At 41.7% G+C, this 20708-nt stretch overlaps 1 protein-coding gene across 1 annotated transcript; it reads left to right on the top strand.

Moving 5' to 3' along the window:
* Positions 1-1642: 1642 nt before the first annotated feature.
* Positions 1643-2641, top strand: LOC121796773. Its single transcript, XM_042195557.1, has 3 exons — positions 1643-2005; positions 2125-2449; positions 2563-2641. The coding sequence occupies exons 1-3, from the start codon at positions 1643-1645 to the stop codon at positions 2580-2582; spliced, it is 708 nt and encodes a 235-aa protein (XP_042051491.1). The 3' UTR covers positions 2583-2641.
* The last annotated feature ends 18067 nt before the right edge of the window (positions 2642-20708 follow it).

Below are 20708 nucleotides of genomic sequence, written 5' to 3'. Positions count from 1 at the left end.
CCGAGAGCAGCCTCTTGCGGCAGACACGGGTCGATTGGTGGTTGGTGCTGCTGACTGAGTCTTCTCGGGCGAGAGCAGGGCCAAGGCTGCCTGAACGACGATCAGTTTCTATCTCCGTCGGAGGCTACTGCTGGACGTGTACTGCTGGACGTGTTTTCACGTCTGAGAGCAGTGCTGAGTGCGCCGCAAAATCCGAATTATGAAACTGATTCTGTTTTGGTTGTTACGTGAATTAAGGTTTACGTGGTTAATGTTGATTTTATTGAACGTGTTTTAGTGAACTAATTACGTGTTCTGCAACTCATGCGTGTTTTTTGGAACTGATTGCATAATTTATGGAACAAATGTGAACCTGTTTATGATCTGATGCATTCGGTTTGTTGAGTGGATATAAAACTGATTACGTGTTAGGAAATAATGGCATTATTTTGTTTCATGAATATTTATGTAATCTGTTTGAGAGATTACGAGAATTGTGGAATTAAGTTTGAATAATGACATCCACATTTTAATCTATATCTTATGGATTTTGATAGATTATATCTATCTAGATATATCCTAGTTAGATTAGATTTGGTTATTCAAATAAATCCTATAAATCTAGGATTCCATATTTTTTATGGAAGAAATAAATTGGAATTTAATGTAGATTATATCCATAATATATACTTATCATGATATAGATATGTTTGAATTATAATCCTTATCTATAAGATATTGATAAATCTCTTTTATCTAGAATATATCTTAAGATGATTTGGATAAGTATTTTTCAATTAAATCCTATTATATCTAGATTTCCTAAACCTAATGGAAAAGGATAAGGATAAGTATTATAATTAATATTATTATTATTTAATAATAATCGATTAATATTAATTAAAGAAAATATTTGATTAATTATTTATAATTTATTAATTATTAATTAATCAAATTATTTAATCATCTTAGTTTAATTTAATGGATTTAATAGAACTACCTATTAATTTGAAATTAATATAAGTGAACTCTCTGCCTAATTCACTTAAGTGATAATTAAAAGAAAAACCATACCTTAAAATAACTAAGCGATAATTACGATCCTTGTCGTATATGGTCTCCAAAGAATTAGTCTATGTATGAAGCAGTTTCTAATATTAACGCGACTCACCTTAGTGGGAGCCTTAATCCTAAGAAATAGCAAGTTCATTGGTTAGACTTCTCAAAATAAAGTTCAATTTTATCTAGACGTGATTTCCAATATTATCGCGACCCACCTTAGTGGGAGCTTTAATCCTAAGAAATTGCAGAGTTCAGAAGATTAAATTAACTTGTGAGATAACTGTAGAATTTTGTTTTTGGCGTGCGACCTTCCCTAGATGGAGTATCAATACGGAAACGAAATCCTTGGGGTGAATATTCAATGGTACAGGCTTAGGCAACGTTTGACGGCCATGCCACCTTAGTGGTCTCTGGACTATTCGTCGATGTTGTGGCCAGAATTTTGTTAAATATGAATCGTTTACTTGACCTCCCTAGAGGCGTACTTAATTCTATTTAACTGTTGTGAGAATCTAAACTGTTTTAATGGTTTTTACTCTTTAGAATCTCACATAATTTGTAACAATAAGCTATTCATTTTCTCAGCTAAATCCAAATCAACATGTCGTTCAATCCTCTTTCCGCCATTCTTAAAGAACACAAACTCGAAGGTCATAACTATATCGTATGGAAACAAAACTTGGATATCGTTCTCACTGCCGAAGAGTACAAATATGTGCTCACTACGGAATGCCCACCCGAACCTGCTGCAAATGCTTCTGCAGCAGTGAAAGAAACATACAGAAAGTGGCGTAAAGCCAATGAGATGGCGAAGTGCTACATGTTGGCTTCTATGTCAACAGTACTTCAACATCAGCATCAAGGCATGAACACTGCTACTGAGATTATGAACAATCTTAATAACCTTTTTGGTACTCAGAATCGAGCGGCTAAATCTTTAACCTTTCGGAGCATCATGACTAAGGTTATGAAGAGGGCACATCTGTGAGGGACCATGTCCTCGAGATGATGAGCCACCTCAATCAAATTGAGGTTTTGGGAGGGATCATTGATCCTGAGTCCCAAGTAACTATAATCCTTCAGAGTTTGCCAGCTAGCTATCAGCAGTTCAAGCTCAATTTCGAGATGAACAAGAGGGCTTACACCCTAGCTGAACTGTTGACTGAGTTGCAGTCAGCGGAGGATCTTATGGTCCAGACAAAGGCTGCTATGATGAGTTCTAGGCCGTCTTCCTCAGGCTCTAAGCCAGGTAAGGGGAAGAAGAAAGCCCAGAATGTTGTAGCACCAAAGATAGCTAAGGGCAAAAAGAAACGGGTGAACACGAACAAGAAGCAAAGTGGCAAGTGTTTCAAATGCGGCGAAAAGGGGCATTGGAAGCCGGATTGTCCTAAAAAGGCCAATGGCTCAGGTATGCACCAAGCTTTCGTTGTTGAATCATGTTTAGCAGTTGTATCTACTCAGCAATGGGTGGTTGATACTGGAGCTACTGATCATGTTTGCTTTGATTCTGATTTAATGCAGGTAACAAGGCAGTTGAATGAAACAGAGATCGAGATCCAGCTGGGCGATGCTACGAGAGTGGCAGCTGTTGCAGTGGGAGACGTTTATTTACGTTTTTCTAGTGATAGAGTTTTAGTGTTGAACAATGTTTTGTTGATACCTTCGTTTAGAAGAAATTTAATTTCAGTTTCTAAACTTGTTTCTGATGGATATTCGATTTCATTTGATGATTCATGCATTATCAAGAAATGTGGTTCTTATATCTGTCGTGGTATCATGGAAAACAACCTTTACACTATAATGTCTACACAGTATATGCAACATAAAAATGAATCAAACTCAACATCGAAAGTTTCTCGAAAAAGAAAATCTCCTTCTGTTTCAATGAACGAAACGTACTTATGGCACCTTAGATTTGGTCATGCTAACCCTACTAGGATTCAAGCGTTGGTAGACCAAGGTCTACTTAAGGATCTAGAAATAGAACCTTATACAACTTGTGAATCATGTTTGGAAGGCAAGATGACTAAGAGACCATTTAAGGTCAAGGGTAATAGGGCCAAGGAAGTACTTGAGCTCGTTCATTCTGATGTGTGTGGTCCAATGACTACTCAAGCTAGAGGCGGCTTTCAGTATTTCATCACCTTCATTGATGACTACTCGAAAGTTGGATATGTCTATTTGATGCGTCACAAGTCAGAATCTTTTGAAAAGTTCAAAGAATTCAGGGCCCTTGTGGAGACGCGACATGGTAAGACAATCAAGGCTCTACGGTCTGACCGTGGAGGCGAGTACCTTAGTAGTGAGTTCCTGGACTACTTATCAAAGGCGGGAATTGAATCCCAATTGACTGCACCTGGCACACCCCAGCAGAACGGCGTAGCTGAACGAAGGAATAGAACCCTCTTAGAAATGGTTCGATCGATGATGAGTTATGCTAAGTTACCTATTTCGTTCTGGAGACACGCGTTGCTCACAGCAAGCTATACCTTGAACAACTTACCATCCAAATCAGTACCTACAACACCACATGAGTTGTGGACTGGACGAAAATCTAGTCTAAGACATCTCAGAGTGTGGGGTTGTCCAGCACACGTGTTGGAGAAAGATCCAACGAAGTTGGAGTCTCGTACTGAGGTATGTTTGTTTGTAGGGTATCCCAGTGGAACGAAAGGCTATGAATTCTATAGTCTACGAGATAAGAAGGTATTTGTTAGCACAAATGCTAAGTTCTTAGAAGAAGACTACGTGATGAATCATAAGCCCAGCAGTGAAGTAGCTCTTGAGGAACTAAGAGATACTTCAGTTTCCACAAGCAAAGAACCAATAACACAAGTACAATCTATACCTGAGATATCAACTTCTGTACCACAAATTGTAGAGCCTCGTCGTAGTGGGAGGGTTCCTCGTGAACCAGAAAGGTACATTGGTTTGGGTGTGTCATCTGACTTAGACCCAGACGGTAATGTATCAGACCCATGGAACTTTAAAGAGGCGATGGCAGATTCAGATAGTCATTCCTGGAAAGAAGGAATGGATTCTGAACTACAATCGATGATAGACAAAGACGTTTATGATTTGTTAGTCCTACCTGAAGGTTGTACTGCCATTGTGAGCTAATGGATTTACAAACGCAAACGAGGACCTGACCGACGAGTTAAAGTCATCAAAGCAAGACTAGTAGCTAAGGGTTATACCCAGAGAGAAGGTATCGATTACGATGAGACCTTTTCGCCAGTAGCTATGCTCAAGTCAATCCGAATTCTTTTGTCTATCGCAGCCTACATGGATTGGGAGGTATGGCAGATGGATGTCAAGACAGCTTTCCTAAATGGAAGTCTTGAGGAGACCATCTACATGGAACAACCCGAGGGATATGTAGTCAAGGGCAAAGAACACATGGTGTGGAAGCTTAAGAAGGCCATTTATGGCCTCAAGCAAGCATCCCGATCATGGAATATGTGTTTTGACCAAACTGTTAAGTCTTTTGGCTTTGAGCAGTGCCCAAATGAGAGCTGCGTGTACAGGAAAGTTGAAGGTAAAAATGTAGTGTTTATGGTACTCTACGTAGATGACATACTGTTGATTGGAAACAGTAAGAAAATGTTGTCAGACGTGAGAGATTGGCTTTCAAGTCAATTTGAGATGAAAGATATGGGAGAAGCTGGACACATCCTAGGCATTAAAGTTCTTAGGAACCGCCAGAAAAGGATGTTGTGCCTATCTCAAGAATCTTACATCGATACGATAGTTAAACGCTTTAGCATGCAAGATTCCAAGAAAGGTTTTCTACCTTTTAGCCATGGAATCACCTTGTCTCAGGATATGTGTCCCAAAACACCTATTGAGATAGAACCTATGAGAAGGATCCCTTATGCATCAGCTGTTGGGAGTCTCATGTATGCTATGTTATGCACAAGGCCCGATATTTGCTTTGCCTTTGGCATGGTAGCAAGGTACCAGTCAAACCCTGGTCAAGGACACTGGATTGCGGTAAAGAAAATACTCAAGTATCTGAGAAGAACTAAGGAGTATTCTCTAGTTTACCACGCATCTGAGATATATCCTTTGGGTTACACTGATACAGATTTTCAGTCTGATCGGGATTCGAGAAAATCAACCTCTGGATATGTGTTTACTTTAGGAGGTGGAGCCGTAATTTGGAAGAGTGTGAAGCAGAAATGCATCGCGGACTCTACCATGGAAGCTGAATATGTGGCAGCATCAGAAGCCGCAAAGGAAGCAGTATGGTTCAGAAACTTTCTTATTGATTTGAATGTGATTCCGAGTATGCCCAAGAGCATCACTGTTTATTGTGATAATTCTGGTGCTGTAGCAAACTCAAGGGAACCACGAGCCCACAAGGCAAGCAAACACATAGAAAGGAAATATCACATCATTCGTGATATAGTGCGGAGAGGAGACATTGAAGTGGTCAAGATCGCATCAGAAAACAACTTGGCAGATCCATTCACAAAGGCACTTCCAGTCAGGACGTTTGAACGTCACGTGAAAGGATTAGGTGTTCGATTGACCTAGACCCGCTTTCAGTATAAGTGGGAGGATTTTACAGTTTTGGTATACTCGAAAGCTGTTTTGAGTATAAGTGGGAGATTGTTAGAGTTTAGTATACTGAAAGCATCTTTCGAATGCTTGTATATGTAATAACTCTTTTATCCATTTGTTACCATTTTATGAGAAATAATATTTTGTTACAATGTATTTTGCTTATGTATTGCTTATGTATTTATGAGATGTTGAAATGCGTTTTCCATTTAAATACATAGTTTATGCAAAATGAGTCTAAGTCTTCTGCATAGTAGACGAGTTGTGAGCGGCGTTCACAGTAGGTAACTTGTCAGTTCATGCAGAAGAAAAACTGTTTCACAACCTAGATAGGCTTTGACTACCTATCGTGAAAGGTTGCGACGTCAGTCCGAAAGTTTCCTTACCTAAAGAAATGAACGACGTCGGTGTGGTATAGCACTGAAAGGATCAAACAGTGAGATAAGTCTTTCTTGGCTGAGGAGGTCTCGGTGATTGTCGTTTCTTAATCATTGTTGACATAACATTGAGCATACGATATTAATTGAAAACTACTTTGACTTATCAAATGGTGAGGAAATTTAGTTGCCCACGAATCCTGATAGATTGGGTAATGATCATTAATGTCTAAGTGGTGCTAGTATTGTTATTGCAATGAATCGTGTGTTGGGAGAGGCCAGTATGATAATATCCTCAAGAGGTGTTTAGAAAAAAGGTTTTATTATTCAGAAAACTGGCCAGTTGGAATTTATTCCATGAATAATAAATAATGTTTCTAAACTAGACCACTCTTGGAAAAAGAAACTAATTAATAATAGTCAGATAGCAGACTTGATACTAATTAATGGATATTTATATCTTTAACACGAGAAATGATTTAATTAAAGAGGAAGTCCCGGAATGCTCGTAATTTCGGTTTGGACGGGCAGTCAATATTATATCTATAGTGGATGATAATAATATTTAAGTTTGGGCTTGAATTAAATTGATTTTAATTTAATTAGTGAAAGCCTGAACTGTGGCCCAATCCAATCCTCCACAGATCCCTGGTCTGGCCCAAAATAATTAACTTATTATAAAAGGGAGAAGAAGAGAAGACAGATGATAAAATCCAGCGTAAAATTCATTCTCTGCGTTTTTTTTTGGTAGAGATTTCTCTCTTCAAATTCTTCTCCAGCTTTTGAGGGTTTGACAAGCTTTGCCCACACAAAGGTCAATTCCAAGTTAAAGGGAACAGATCAGAAGATCCGTGGTAGAGACGATTGAAGAAGGAGTTCGAATTCAATTACTTGAATTCATACGGTAAATCGTTGTATTTAATTGCATATATATTCAGTATGATCTGTGATTATATGCTTGTTTGAACATGTTTCTAGTTTACAATCGGATGAAAGCATGTTTAGATGTAAATCGTTCAATCAAACTAAATTGATTTCCGCTGCAAATCCAACAAGATCAACTACAGAAAATGAGGAAGGATGGATGAGAGAATCACTTGAACAAGGTAATCTCAATTTGCAATAAACATGGCATTGTTGTTCAAGATATGAATGCTCACTATAGCCCTCATGGAAGATTAAAACGTTTTGTTCAACAAGTTTAATATCTTCATCATTTTCATGTTGATGTGTTCATAAAGTGATTGATTTATTACTTCAAGAACTTGATAACCGATTCGATGAAGTTAATATGGAATTGATCAGATGTATGGATTACTTCAATCCTAAAGATGGCTTCTCTTCTTTTGACAAGGAAAAGGTACTCAAACTTGTAATTTTTCACCTTTCGATTTTTCAAACATTGATTTGATAGATCTTGAGTGTCAACTTGATATATTCATTGGAGATATGAAAAGTTATGAAGACTTTCAGAATCTGCTAGATATTAGTTCTCTTTTAGTAAAGCTTGGTGAAACAAAAAGAGATGTGGTTTATTCGTGACCGCACTTCCTAAGGATAGGAGGCACGGGAAATCGTGACTCGTGGGGGATTTAAGAAGCGGGGAAGAAGGGGGAAAACAATTCAAGGCAATACAACTTAACAATCAAAGAGGAAATTCCATTTAAATCAATCAACGTTTTAAAACCCAAGTCTCATAATGAAAGATAACAGAGTTCAACAATAACGGAAATAACAGAGTTTCTTAAGACATTGAATAGCGGAAGCAATTTGAGAGTGTAGTTACTACTACGTATGAAGATGTAATAGTAACCGGACCAATTCTTGATAACATCACTCAACATCCTCCGCCTTCCGACCTCGCTCAACCTGCACATAGGGAAAACATATGCAGGGGCTGAGTACTTGATGCACCCAGTGAACTCATGCCCGAAATACATTTATCATTTAAGTTATGTCAAGCCATCATCGTGTGAATCCCGGGTTTTTCTTTAAAAGAGACCGAGAAGCACATAAATCCATTTCCATAAAATAGTGTCCGCGCGGACTAACATCATCCTCCATCATATACCATATCTGAACCATCATGTGAAACGAGAATGTGGCCACAAACTCGATCACTGGACCGGCCGACCTAGGGGACGGCTCACGATCCCCATCAGTGCACTAGTCCGAGTAGGGACTCACTCCCTAGTCAGACCCGAATTCGTTAACCATCAAAGTCTAGTAGAGTGTTATTCTAGTAGACAATCAGATAGGCAGTTTCAAAACATAAACACGGCATGACATACTTGTAAAATCATCCTTATCACACCATAAATACATCAATTTAAGAATAAACTTTTAAAGAATAAAGCCCACCTCAAAAGCTTAGGTTTTCCGTAACAATCCTCGTTCCGACTTTTAGCGTGCGTGCGAACCACCTTTTCGCAAATTACATAAAATTCATATCAAAATTCGGTAACGATGATAATTAGAATGCATGCACTCTAATTAAATTCTTTTAAATCTTCTTTCTCGATTTCCGTGTATTTTCGGTTATTCGGCGGCCGCCCAAGGCGTCGCGTGCGACGCCGGTCGGCCGCTTACGCTCGTTCTTTCCTTCGTTGGCTCCTCATATTTTTTCCATAATCGTCGAAAATAATTTCTAAAAAAATTATTTAAGCGCATACTTTAATTTCTGTATTTATTTACGATTGAAAAAGTATTAATTCATACTTAGGTAAATTATTCATTCTTCAAAAGTCTTCCGGGAATTAATTAAATAATTTTCCCCGATTAAATTTTAATTATCGGCCCAAGAGACTAAACTTAGCCCACCTTATTCCTCAAAAAAAACAATTAGTGAGCCCATCAATTAAAAGAAAAGCCCAACATCAATTTAATTAAAGTTCCAATTAATTAGTAAAAGGCCCAACAATTAAAAGAATATATGGCCCAAACTCATCTCCCTCTCCAACATACTCTCTCTCTCTTCCTTCTTTCTCTCTCTCGGCAATCACACAACAGCCGTGGAGCTGCCGTCATTGTCGTTCTCCCTCCGGCTCGCCACCGTCGCGGCTGGAGCCGCCTGCCGCCGCAGCTGGAGCCGCCGAGGAGGCTGCTGTCTTCGCTGCTCGCCGGCGGGAGCTGCTGCCGCGGAGGAGAGTCCACGTCGCCGCTGCCGTGCGGCTGGAGCTGCTGCCTCGCCACTCCGGGAGCTGCTGTCTCGCCGTCGCGCCACTGCCGCTGCTGCCTCCCGTCGCAACTTGAGATGCCTGCCGTCGGGAAGACGTCAAACGGCTGTCCGCCGCTGCCCGTCGCCGGCGGCGGCTTCTCCTCTTCCGAAACGACTCCGAAACATCCCGCAACATACGTTATGTTTATAAAGTTACGTTCTTTCTTAGTTTCGGTTACGCGCGGCGATCGTTTGGTTGATTCTTACGGATTATTCATAGCTTGGTTATGAAAATAAAATCAAGGCTATATGCATGCAAAGTTAGTAAACAATTCATGCTTTGAGGATGGAAGAAATGGTATACCTCAAGAGCTTAAACTTGATGTGGTTGAACAAAAAAATGAAACCAACTCCTTCTTCTCCCCTCTCCTTCCCGTCGACTTCTCTCTCTCTCTTTTTTTTTCTTGAAGTGTGAATGATGAGAGGAGTTAGTGAGGAGGGTAATGAAGGAGTGGTGGTGACTCTTGGGATGGTGGGAGATGGAAGGGTGAGAACTTGGAGAGTCTCCCATGAAGAATAGGGCCGTCGGCCATGAGGAGGAAAGAAGAAGAAAAAGAAAGAAAAAGGAAAAGAAAAGGAAAAAGACTTGGGCTTGATCCACTAAAATTAAAATCCACTTGGGCTTCCATGATTAAATTTCCATTGGGCTAAAGAAATAAATAAGTTGCAAGCCCAAGAAAAAAAACTACTACTTGATGGATTTTAAAGAGTAATTAAAATCCAAATTATCTTATTTTTAATTGGACTTCAAATTTATTTTGAAAAGTCCAAAATAAATTCATAGTTTATTTTTTTTCCGCATTTTCCCTCGTTAATTAAAATTCACGGGTCTTTATTTATTTTGTTATCTCGTTCTTCACAACCAAAATTAATGTACGTTTACCGGCATAACTTATATTTGGTGTTATTCCAAATATAATATTCCTTCAACCATTCCTCGATTTACGCGCGTCGTTATCCATAAAAACATATATTCCTTCCCACTACATTCCTTCGTTTGCTCAAGAATAGCAATTTCAGCATCGATCTTTCAACGAGACCTTAAACGTGTCTCCAACGTTCACAATTAAATATAAACATGCACGCTTCGTTTCACATTAACCACAATAACCATAATTCTCCGAGAGCACATTTATCGAGAAGCATCATAATTCGAAATAATTTTATTAATTATTTCGTGATATACATTAAATTAGTACTTTAAAAAGTACGGGTGTTACATTCTACCCACCTTAACAGAAATTTCGTCCCGAAATTTACTTGTTTCCAGCGAAAAGCTCCGGGTATTTCTCTTTCATTTTATCCTCGAGTTCCCAAGTAGCCTCCTCGTGGCCATGGTGTTTCCAAAGTACCTTCACGGACGTGATCGATTTATTCCTCAACTCTTGCACTTTCCTGTCCAGAATAGCTTCAGGTTTCTCCTCATAACTCAAGTCGGGATTCAATATCATTTCCTCTTGATGAACCACGTGTTTGGGATCAAACACGTACTTCTGTAATTGTGACACATGAAAAACGTTATGCACAGTCCCTAAACTCGGTGGTAGTGCCAATCTATACGCTACGGGTCCCACCTTCTCGAGGATTTCATAAGGCCCTACGTATCGTGGCTTCAACTTCCCCTTTACACCAAACCTCGTTATTCCCTTCGACGGAGATACTTTCAAGAACACCTTATCTCCATAATTGAACTGTAAATCTGTGCGCCGAACATCAGCATACGACTTCTGTCGGTCTTGAGCTTCTTTTATCCTTCGTCGGATTCGTCGCACGATCTCTATCATTTCCTCGACCGAATCTGGCCCGAGTATTCTTCTTTCACCAACCTCATCCCAGTAGAGTGGTGATCTACACTTCCTCCCATACAATGCTTCATATGTGGCCATATTTATTGTCGCCTGGAAACTGTTGTTGTAAGCGAACTCGATCAACGGCAATACAACTTCCCAATTTTCTCCTCTGTCAAGAACCACGGCTCTCAACATGTCCTCGAGAGTTTGAATCGTTCTCTCGGACTGTCCATCGGTTTGTGGGTGGAAAGCAGTACTGAAATTCAGTCGTGTACCCAGTTCTCGTTGTAGACTCATCCAAAACCTTGAAGTAAACCTTGTATCTCTGTCTGACGTGATTGTTACTGGCACTTCATGCAATCGAATGATTTCCTTCACATAGATCCGGGCCAGTTTGTCGGACCCATGAGTTATAGGGATAGGTATAAAATGCGCACTCTTGGTGAGGCGATCTATGATTACCCAAATGGCTGTATTCCCTTGTCGGGTCTTTGGTAAACCTGTCACAAAATCCATAGCGATATGTTCCCACTTCCACTCCGGAATCTCCAATGGTTGCAACTTCCCATAGGGTCGTTGATGTAAAGCTTTTACTTGTTGACATGCCAAACATCTTTCCACAAACAAAGCTATGTCCCTCTTCATTCCATCCCACCAGAATGATCCCTTCAAGTCCTGGTACATCTTTGTACTTCCAGGATGAGCGGTGTATGGAGTCTCGTGTGCCTCGGTCAAGATTTCATTTCGGAGTCCATCGTCACTAGGCACACACAGTCTCCCCTCGTAGGTAAGAGCATTATCAGCTTCTTTTCTAAACTTTTCTTGTTCGCCCTTCCTCACCCTCAGTCGAATTTTCTCCAGATTTTCATCATTCCGCTGCCCTTCTATTATCCTTGTCCGTAGATCGGATGCAATTACCAAGGTGGCAATCTTTCCCTTCACAGTTTCCGAAGCTCTCACTACCTCCAGTCGCATCTTGCTAAAATCGCGAATCAACTCCGTTTCCTGAGTGAGAAAAGTAGCCAACTGCGGTTGAGCTTTCCGGCTCAAGGCATCCGCCACCACGTTTGCTTTGCCTGGGTGATAGTTAATGCCACAGTCATAATCCTTGACTAGTTCGAGCCATCTGCGTTGCCTCATATTCAAGTCTTTCTGTTCAAAGAAGTATTTCAGGCTCTTGTGATCGGTAAAAATCTCACACTGAACTCCATAGAGATGGTGCCTCCAGATCTTCAATGCGTGCACAACAGCCGCTAGTTCTAAGTCATGAGTGGGGTAGTTCAACTCGTGTGGCCTCAACTGCCGCGAAGCATAGGCAATCACCTTACCATTCTGCATCAAAACACACCCCAATCCAACCTTCGATGCATCGGTGTAAACCACATAGTCTACCCCTGGTTCCGGCACGGCTAGAATAGGTGCGGTGGTCAACTTTTCCTTCAACAATTGGAAGTTGGCCTCACACTCCGGCGTCCAATTGACCTTGGTCCCCTTCTTTAGTTGTTGAGTCATTGGCCGTGCGATTTTCGAAAATCCTTCTATAAATCTCCGGTAGTATCCTGCCAGTCCAAGGAAACTCCGAATCTCGTTTGGGGTCTTTGGCGCCTTCCACTGTTGTACGGCCTCAACCTTTGCAGGGTCAACTCGAATCCCTTCGGCCGTCACAATATGCCCCAGAAAATTCACTTCCTTTAGCCAGAAGTCACACTTACTGAACTTGGCGTACAACTTCTCCGTTCGTAGTGTTTCCAACGTGATCCTTAGGTGCTCCTCATGTTCTTTTTCATCCTTCGAGTAAACCAGCACATCATCTATGAATACCAGAACAAACTTGTCCAAGTATGGATGGAATACTCGATTCATTAAATCCATAAATACCGCCGGTGCATTCGTCAGTCCAAACGGCATTACTATGAACTCATAATGCCCATACATCGTTCGAAATGTTGTTTTGGGTATGTCCTCCCTTCGTACCCTCAACTGGTGATATCCCGACCTTAAATCCATTTTCGAAAATACTCCTGTTCCCCTGAGTTGGTCGAACAAGTCATCAATTCTCGGCAGAGGATACTTGTTCTTGAGAGTCAACTTGTTCAATTCCCGGTAGTCTATGCACATCCTCAGTGTCCCGTCTTTCTTTTTCACAAATAGTACCGGTGCTCCCCACGGCGACACACTCGGTCGGATAAAACCCAAGTCCAGCAGTTCTTGTAGCTGGATTTTGAGTTCTTCCAACTCTTTCGGCGCCATCCTATAGGGTGTTTTCGACACTGGTGCGGCTCCTGGTTCCAGATCGATAGTAAACTCTAACTGTCGGTCAGGCGGAGGGCCTGGCAAAGCATCGGGAAATATGGCGGGAAAGTCACGTACTACTGCCACATCTTCAACTTTCTTCTCTTTCTTGTCATGTCCTTGCAGATACACAAGATAGGCCGGACGCCCCTTTCTAATCAGCGTAGATGCTTTAAGTGCCGATATCACACAAGTTTGCTGATTCATCGAAATTCCGTGGAAGGTAGAGGGCTCCTTCCCCGGGGTTTGTAACGAGATTTGTCTCTCTTGGCATCGGATAGTGGCATAGTTTTCAGCTAGCCAGTCCATCCCCAGGATAATGTCGATGTTATCCATCGGCATAGCATGCAAGTTGTGAGCCGTTAAACTAAGTTCTCCCACCGTGAGTTCTATGTTCGAACAAGACTGTGAAATTTCTATAAGGCCTCCTACTGGTGAGTTCACGTTCATCTTATGTTCCAGTTCATCAACAGGCAGTCTTAAAGCATTCACGCAAGAGTGCGATATAAAAGAGTGCGACGCACCCGTATCAAACAGAACAGCAACAGGCATGTCAAGTAGTGTTCCCATACCTGCCAAATTATCTTGTTTTGGCTCTCCCTGTGGGGCTTTAGCTTGCTTGCGTCCCAACGCATAGGCCCTAGCTTGAGTTGGGTATGGTTGGCGACGCTGCTGCTGCTGCTGAGGTGGTGTAGGATTCCCTCGAGGTCCGTTCAGTGTTCCCCCACCTCCAGTGTTGTTGTTGCTCGGGCACTCCTTGGCGAAGTGTCCCATTCCCCCACACTTATAGCATATGTTGGTCCCGACTCTGCACTCTCCCATGTGGTTCTTCTGACATTTGGCACATGGAGGTGCTCTCTGACGGAAATCTCCATTTTGGAATGGAGCAGCCTGCTTTCCTTTTCCCTGGGAAGAGTTTGGGGTACCCTGGAACCTCTTGTTGTCAAAGGGTGCGCGGTTCCCGTCCCATTTCCTCTTATCCCGGAAATTCTGCTGTGGGGTCGGCGGTGTTGGAGTAGTGGGTGTGACTGTCCTTTCCCGTGGCATCGCTTCATCCACGTCCAATGCACGAGACAATGACTCGGCATACGAGAGTCTGCCACGGCATGCCAAAGCCATCCTGATTTCGTGCCTCAGACCGGCACAAAACTTCTCCGCCATCTTCTCGTCTGTGTTTACCTGTTCGGGTGCATATCGAGACATGTCACATAGGGCACGGTCATATTCTGTCACAGTCATCCGCCCCTGTTTTAAGTTGTAGAACTCGGCCTCCTTTGCCTTACGGTAGCTCCTTGGAATGTATTTGTCATACAGTTCCTCCTTAAAGTCTTCCCACGTCAGGGTGTCCAATTGCTCTTGCGTCATTGTACGCTGCTTAGTCTCCCACCAAAACTCTGCGGACCCGGTGAGCTGATAGGTCACGCAAGATAGGCGCTCCTGGTCGGTGCACCTTAAGAACTTAAAGATGCGTTCTATGGCCCGAATCCAGGTCTCGGCCTTGGTTGGATCTCCCATTCCGTCAAACACGGGAGGACGTTCCTTTCGGAACTCCTTCTCGATGTTCCGTTCCGGCTGTGGCGGTGGTGGAGGTGGTGGTGGTGGTTGTGATTGTCCTTCAGGACCCACACTGCTCTGGGTCTCGTTGCTTGCCTCATTCTCGTGGTGAACGGCTGCACGTCGGGGAGGCATTCTGTTCAACACATACGTTAGTATAACATCCAACTTTACCATCACCACTCCACATAACCTTTCCGAAGCGATAACACAACTTTCCATACACAACGTGGTAAAACGAACACAACGATAAAACAACGGAAAGCTTTATTAACTCAAACCAACAAGTACGTGTTTCCACAAGGTCTTTGAAGCAGGGAAGGAAAAACAAACGTCAAAAGAAACTGTTACATAGTTCGTCAAAACAAAACATTCAAAAGCTAATAAACATCGAAAGAAACACTACTCCTCGGGAGCTCTCTCATAATTCGCCCCTTCCTCGCTGTCAATCCCAACCTCTCTCGCAAGGGGCTCTTCTTCGGCGTCTTCCTCGTCTTCCATGGGATCCTCCTCGTCTTCAAGAGGATCTTCCTCCTCTTCCTCGTCGTTCTCCCGAACATAAGTAGCCACGTCGATATGCTTATCGACTACAAGAACTTCCGTCGCGGGAGGTGCGGAGGTGCGCATCCCAAGCCTCCTCCTCTTGGGGAAGTTTGGTTGCGGAGTCTCACTCTCGTACCGACCCCCGCTGTAGAGGCTGCGACTCGATGAGGATGCCTCCTTCCTAGGAGGAGCATAGGGTGGCGGTCCATCACGAGCATCAACCAGTGCTTCCAAGAGAACCTTCACAAAACCATGCATGTCCCCTTGCATGCTGTAGTCGGGAAGCTTATGCCAGACGTATGACCGTGAAGCCTCGTCGGCCCACATATTCCAAGGTGCCGGTAGTCCATCAATCAATCTCTTGATTCCCTCATAGTGCCTCACTCCACAGCCATGAGCATCCCGCCATAAAGTCAAGTAATCTGTGACATAAGATATCAAAGGGGTCCTCTCGTCCCTCTCGAACTCACGATACATTTCCACCGCCCGCAATCCATTTTTGACGTACCTTCCCCTTAGCGGTGCGTGGATCATGATCGCCATCTACATAAAAGTGAGTCCCCTTAGCAATCAGTCGTAGAAAAGAGTAAAGCAAGGTAGAGAAAGATAGAACGCATAAAGAACGTCATACGTACTACCGTGCATATACCTGTCGATTTCCATAAGGAAAAGTCGTAACAATTCCTTTTTTTTTTCCCTAAGGATAGATGTTTCGTATTTTATAAACGTGGTACTTTTGCAACTTCGTCTATCCTTCCATCTATCACAATCGCGTTTCACAAGGTTATCCTTGTCTCGTCATTTCATCGTCCTTTGGAATTCGCGCCCTTTCGCACCCCATTCATTCTATCACTTCTATTATGCTTCGTTTCAACTTTTGCCCTCTTTCGTGTTGAGCGCGGTGAGACGGAGTGTTGAGTGTTAAGTGAATACTCTTTTAGTCTAGCGAAACGAGTCTAGACTAGATTGAATAAATGACTCCCGGTCCAGAGCGGAAGGAAAAATTGCTCTGATACCATTCTGTCACGACCGCACTTCCTAAGGATAGGAGGCACGGGAAATCGTGACTCGTGGGGGATTTAAGAAGCGGGGAAGAAGGGGGAAAACAATTCAAGGCAATACAACTTAACAATCAAAGAGGAAATTCCATTTAAATCAATCAACGTTTTAAAACCCAAGTCTCATAATGAAAGATAACAGAGTTCAACAATAACGGAAATAACAGAGTTTCTTAAGACATTGAATAGTGGAAGCAATTTGAGAGTGTAGTTACTACTACGTATGAAGACGTAATAGTAACCGGACCAATTCTTGATAACATCACTCAACATCCTCCGCCTTCCGACCTCGCTCAACCTGCACATAGGGAAAACATATGCAGGGGCTGAGTACTTGATGCACCCAGTGAACTCATGCCCGAAATACATTTATCATTTAAGTTATGTCAAGCCATCATCGTGTGAATCCCGGGTTTTTCTTTAAAAGAGACCGAGAAGCACATAAATCCATTTCCATAAAATAGTGTCCGCGCGGACTAACATCATCCTCCATCATATACCATATCTGAACCATCATGTGAAACGAGAATGTGGCCACAAACTCGATCACTGGACCGGCCGACCTAGGGGACGGCTCACGATCCCCATCAGTGCACTAGTCCGAGTAGGGACTCACTCCCTAGTCAGACCCGAATTCGTTAACCATCAAAGTCTAGTAGAGTGTTATTCTAGTAGACAATCAGATAGGCAGTTTCAAAACATAAACACGGCATGACATACTTGTAAAATCATCCTTATCACACCATAAATACATCAATTTAAGAATAAACTTTTAAAGAATAAAGCCCACCTCAAAAGCTTAGGTTTTCCGTAACAATCCTCGTTCCGACTTTTAGCGTGCGTGCGAACCACCTTTTCGCAAATTACATAAAATTCATATCAAAATTCGGTAACGATGATAATTAGAATGCATGCACTCTAATTAAATTCTTTTAAATCTTCTTTCTCGATTTCCGTGTATTTTCGGTTATTCGGCGGCCGCCCAAGGCGTCGCGTGCGACGCCGGTCGGCCGCTTACGCTCGTTCTTTCCTTCGTTGGCTCCTCATATTTTTTCCATAATCGTCGAAAATAATTTCTAAAAAAATTATTTAAGCGCATACTTTAATTTCTGTATTTATTTACCGTTGAAAAAGTATTAATTCATACTTAGGTAAATTATTCATTCTTCAAAAGTCTTCCGGGAATTAATTAAATAATTTTCCCCGATTAAATTTTAATTATCGGCCTAAGAGACTAAACTTAGCCCACCTTATTCCTTAAAAAAAACAATTAGTGAGCCCATCAATTAAAAGAAAAGCCCAACATCAATTTAATTAAAGTTCCAATTAATTAGTAAAAGGCCCAACAATTAAAAGAATATATGGCCCAAACTCATCTCCCTCTCCAACATACTCTCTCTCTCTTCCTTCTTTCTCTCTCTCGGCAATCACACAACAGCCGTAGAGCTGCCGTCGCCGTCGTTCTCCCTCCGGCTCGCCACCGTCGCGGCTGGAGCCGCCTGCCGCCGCAGCTGGAGCCGCCGAGGAGGCTGCTGTCTTCGCTGCTCGCCGGCGGGAGCTGCTGCCGCGGAGGAGAGTCCACGTCGCCGCTGCCGTGCGGCTGGAGCTGCTGTCTCGCCACTCCGGGAGCTGCTGTCTCGCCGTCGCGCCACTGCCGCTGCTGCCTCCCGTCGCAACTTGAGATGCCTGCCGTCGGGAAGACGTCAAACGGCTGTCCGCCGCTGCCCGTCGCCGGCGGCGGCTTCTCCTCTTCCGAAACGACTCCGAAACATCCCGCAACATACGTTATGTTTATAAAGTTACGTTCTTTCTTAGTTTCGGTTACGCGCGGCGATCGTTTGGTTGATTCTTACGGATTATTCATAGCTTGGTTATGAAAATAAAATCAAGGCTATATGCATGCAAAGTTAGTAAACAATTCATGCTTTGAGGATGGAAGAAATGGTATACCTCAAGAGCTTAAACTTGATGTGGTTGAACAAAAAAATGAAACCAACTCCTTCTTCTCCCCTCTCCTTCCCGTCGACTTCTCTCGGCCCTTCTCTCTCTCTCTTTTTTTTCTTGAAGTGTGAATGATGAGAGGAGTTAGTGAGGAGGGTAATGAAGGAGTGGTGGTGACTCTTGGGATGGTGGGAGATGGAAGGGTGAGAACTTGGAGAGTCTCCCATGAAGAATAGTGCCGTCGCCCATGAGGAGGAAAGAAGAAGAAAAAGAAAGAAAAAGGAAAAGAAAAGGAAAAAGACTTGGGCTTGATCCACTAAAATTAAAATCCACTTGGGCTTCCATGATTAAATTTCCATTGGGCTAAAGAAATAAATAAGTTACAAGCCCAAGAAAAAAAACTACTACTTGATGGATTTTAAAGAGTAATTAAAATCCAAATTATCTTATTTTTAATTGGACTTCAAATTTATTTTGAAAAGTCCAAAATAAATTCATAGTTTATTTTTTTTCCGCATTTTCCCTCGTTAATTAAAATTCACGGGTCTTTATTTATTTTGTTATCTCGTTCTTCACAACCAAAATTAATGTACGTTTACCGGCATAACTTATATTTGGTGTTATTCCAAATATAATATTCCTTCAACCATTCCTCGATTTACGCGCGTCGTTATCCATAAAAACATATATTCCTTCCCACTACATTCCTTCGTTTGCTCAAGAATAGCAATTTCATCATCGATCTTTCAACGAGACCTTAAACGTGTCTCCAACGTTCACAATTAAATATAAACATGCACGCTTCTTTTCACATTAACCACAATAACCATAATTCTCCGAGAGCACATTTATCGAGAAGCATCATAATTCGAAATAATTTTATTAATTATTTCGTGATATACATTAAATTAGTACTTTAAAAAGTACGGGTGTTACACGTGTGGTTTTGCTTATCAAGTTGATTTTGATTCTTCCGGTTGCCACCGCAGGAGTAGAGATAGTGTTTTTTGGAATGACATTTGTAAAGAATAAGTTGCGAAATAGTATGGGTGATCAACCTTTGAATGATTGTTTGGTCACTTTCATTGAGAAAGAAGTGTTTCTACAAGTATCATTTGACGATATAGTGAATTCAAAATAAATTAGATATAATGTAGTTTATTTTTTGGTATGTTGTTATATAATGATTTATCATATGACTCGTACTAACCAACAGCCTAGCACTAGGACTAATGAAAGGTTGCTCACTAAGTACTCAGAGTTTACATGCAAATTAAAACATGTAGATTTGCGCAACTTGATCAAGTTAGACAATAGACGGGTCAAGTCGACTAACAACTACTGGTCGCTGGGTATGCGAACGGAGAGACTCAGGGCTTTCAAGACCTTAGCCCACAATACTATAATTTAGTAAAGGGAAGTAAGGGTCGAATCATACAGAGACAGAGGCGAGCTGAGTTGTGTTCGAGACATTTGGGAAGTTGACTGCGGTTACGCTCTCCAGTGGGTTAAGTTTTAAACTAAGAAACAAGAACTGATCAACTTACCAAACTCAACTGATCAATCTAGACTAGACAAACTCAACACTAAGGGATGGCTAACTTGATCAACTAACTAAGAACATAAAGGTAAAAGTAACTAGGAACCACTGACACAAATAGGCGCACTACTAAAAAGCTGTAAACAACGAAAAGGTGACAGAGACTGCTATTCTAACAAACTATGAACTTCTTCTTTGCTAAGCAACTAAACAATTCACCAACATCAGATAAAAACAGAGCAGATAACACAAAAGAAAGAAACGAACAAATTAAACACAGATCCATGTAAATTTGACGTAAAGAAAACAGATCTAAGGTATTTACCCTATTCTCATGTAAGTTGACGAACTAAAACTCAGATAACTACGAGAAATCTTAAACAAGGCAAAACTAAAACTAACGAAAACAATGAAAGCAGAAAACATAATATCTAAAACAACTTGCATCAAAATCTCCATTTCATAAACGATCTTCAATAAACGCAACTAAAATAGAATCCGAAACAATATTTAAAGATCGATTAACAAACGGGAGGGTAACTAGAGTAGTAACTTAGGAGAAAAATATTAAAAACAACTAAGTTATGGAAAAGATGAACTAAAAAACAGAATAGAAATTATTTAGAGCCCTCAGGGTGTAAGAAAAATACAAACTACGAAGACTTCTTGGCAGATCCAGGTCCCCCCTTCCTTGACGAGGAAGAAGAGATGAAAGTAGAGGTAGAACAACGACTCCAACTGCTACTAACTCGCTTCTCCATACTACGAATGTAAGGTGAAAATGAGGTG

Source organism: Salvia splendens, chromosome 3 (genome assembly GCF_004379255.2).
Source record: "Salvia splendens isolate huo1 chromosome 3, SspV2, whole genome shotgun sequence".
Classification (NCBI taxonomy): domain Eukaryota; kingdom Viridiplantae; phylum Streptophyta; class Magnoliopsida; order Lamiales; family Lamiaceae; genus Salvia; species Salvia splendens.
The sequence above is the reverse complement of the archived record's forward strand: the minus strand, read 5'-3'. Positions and strand labels throughout refer to the sequence as shown.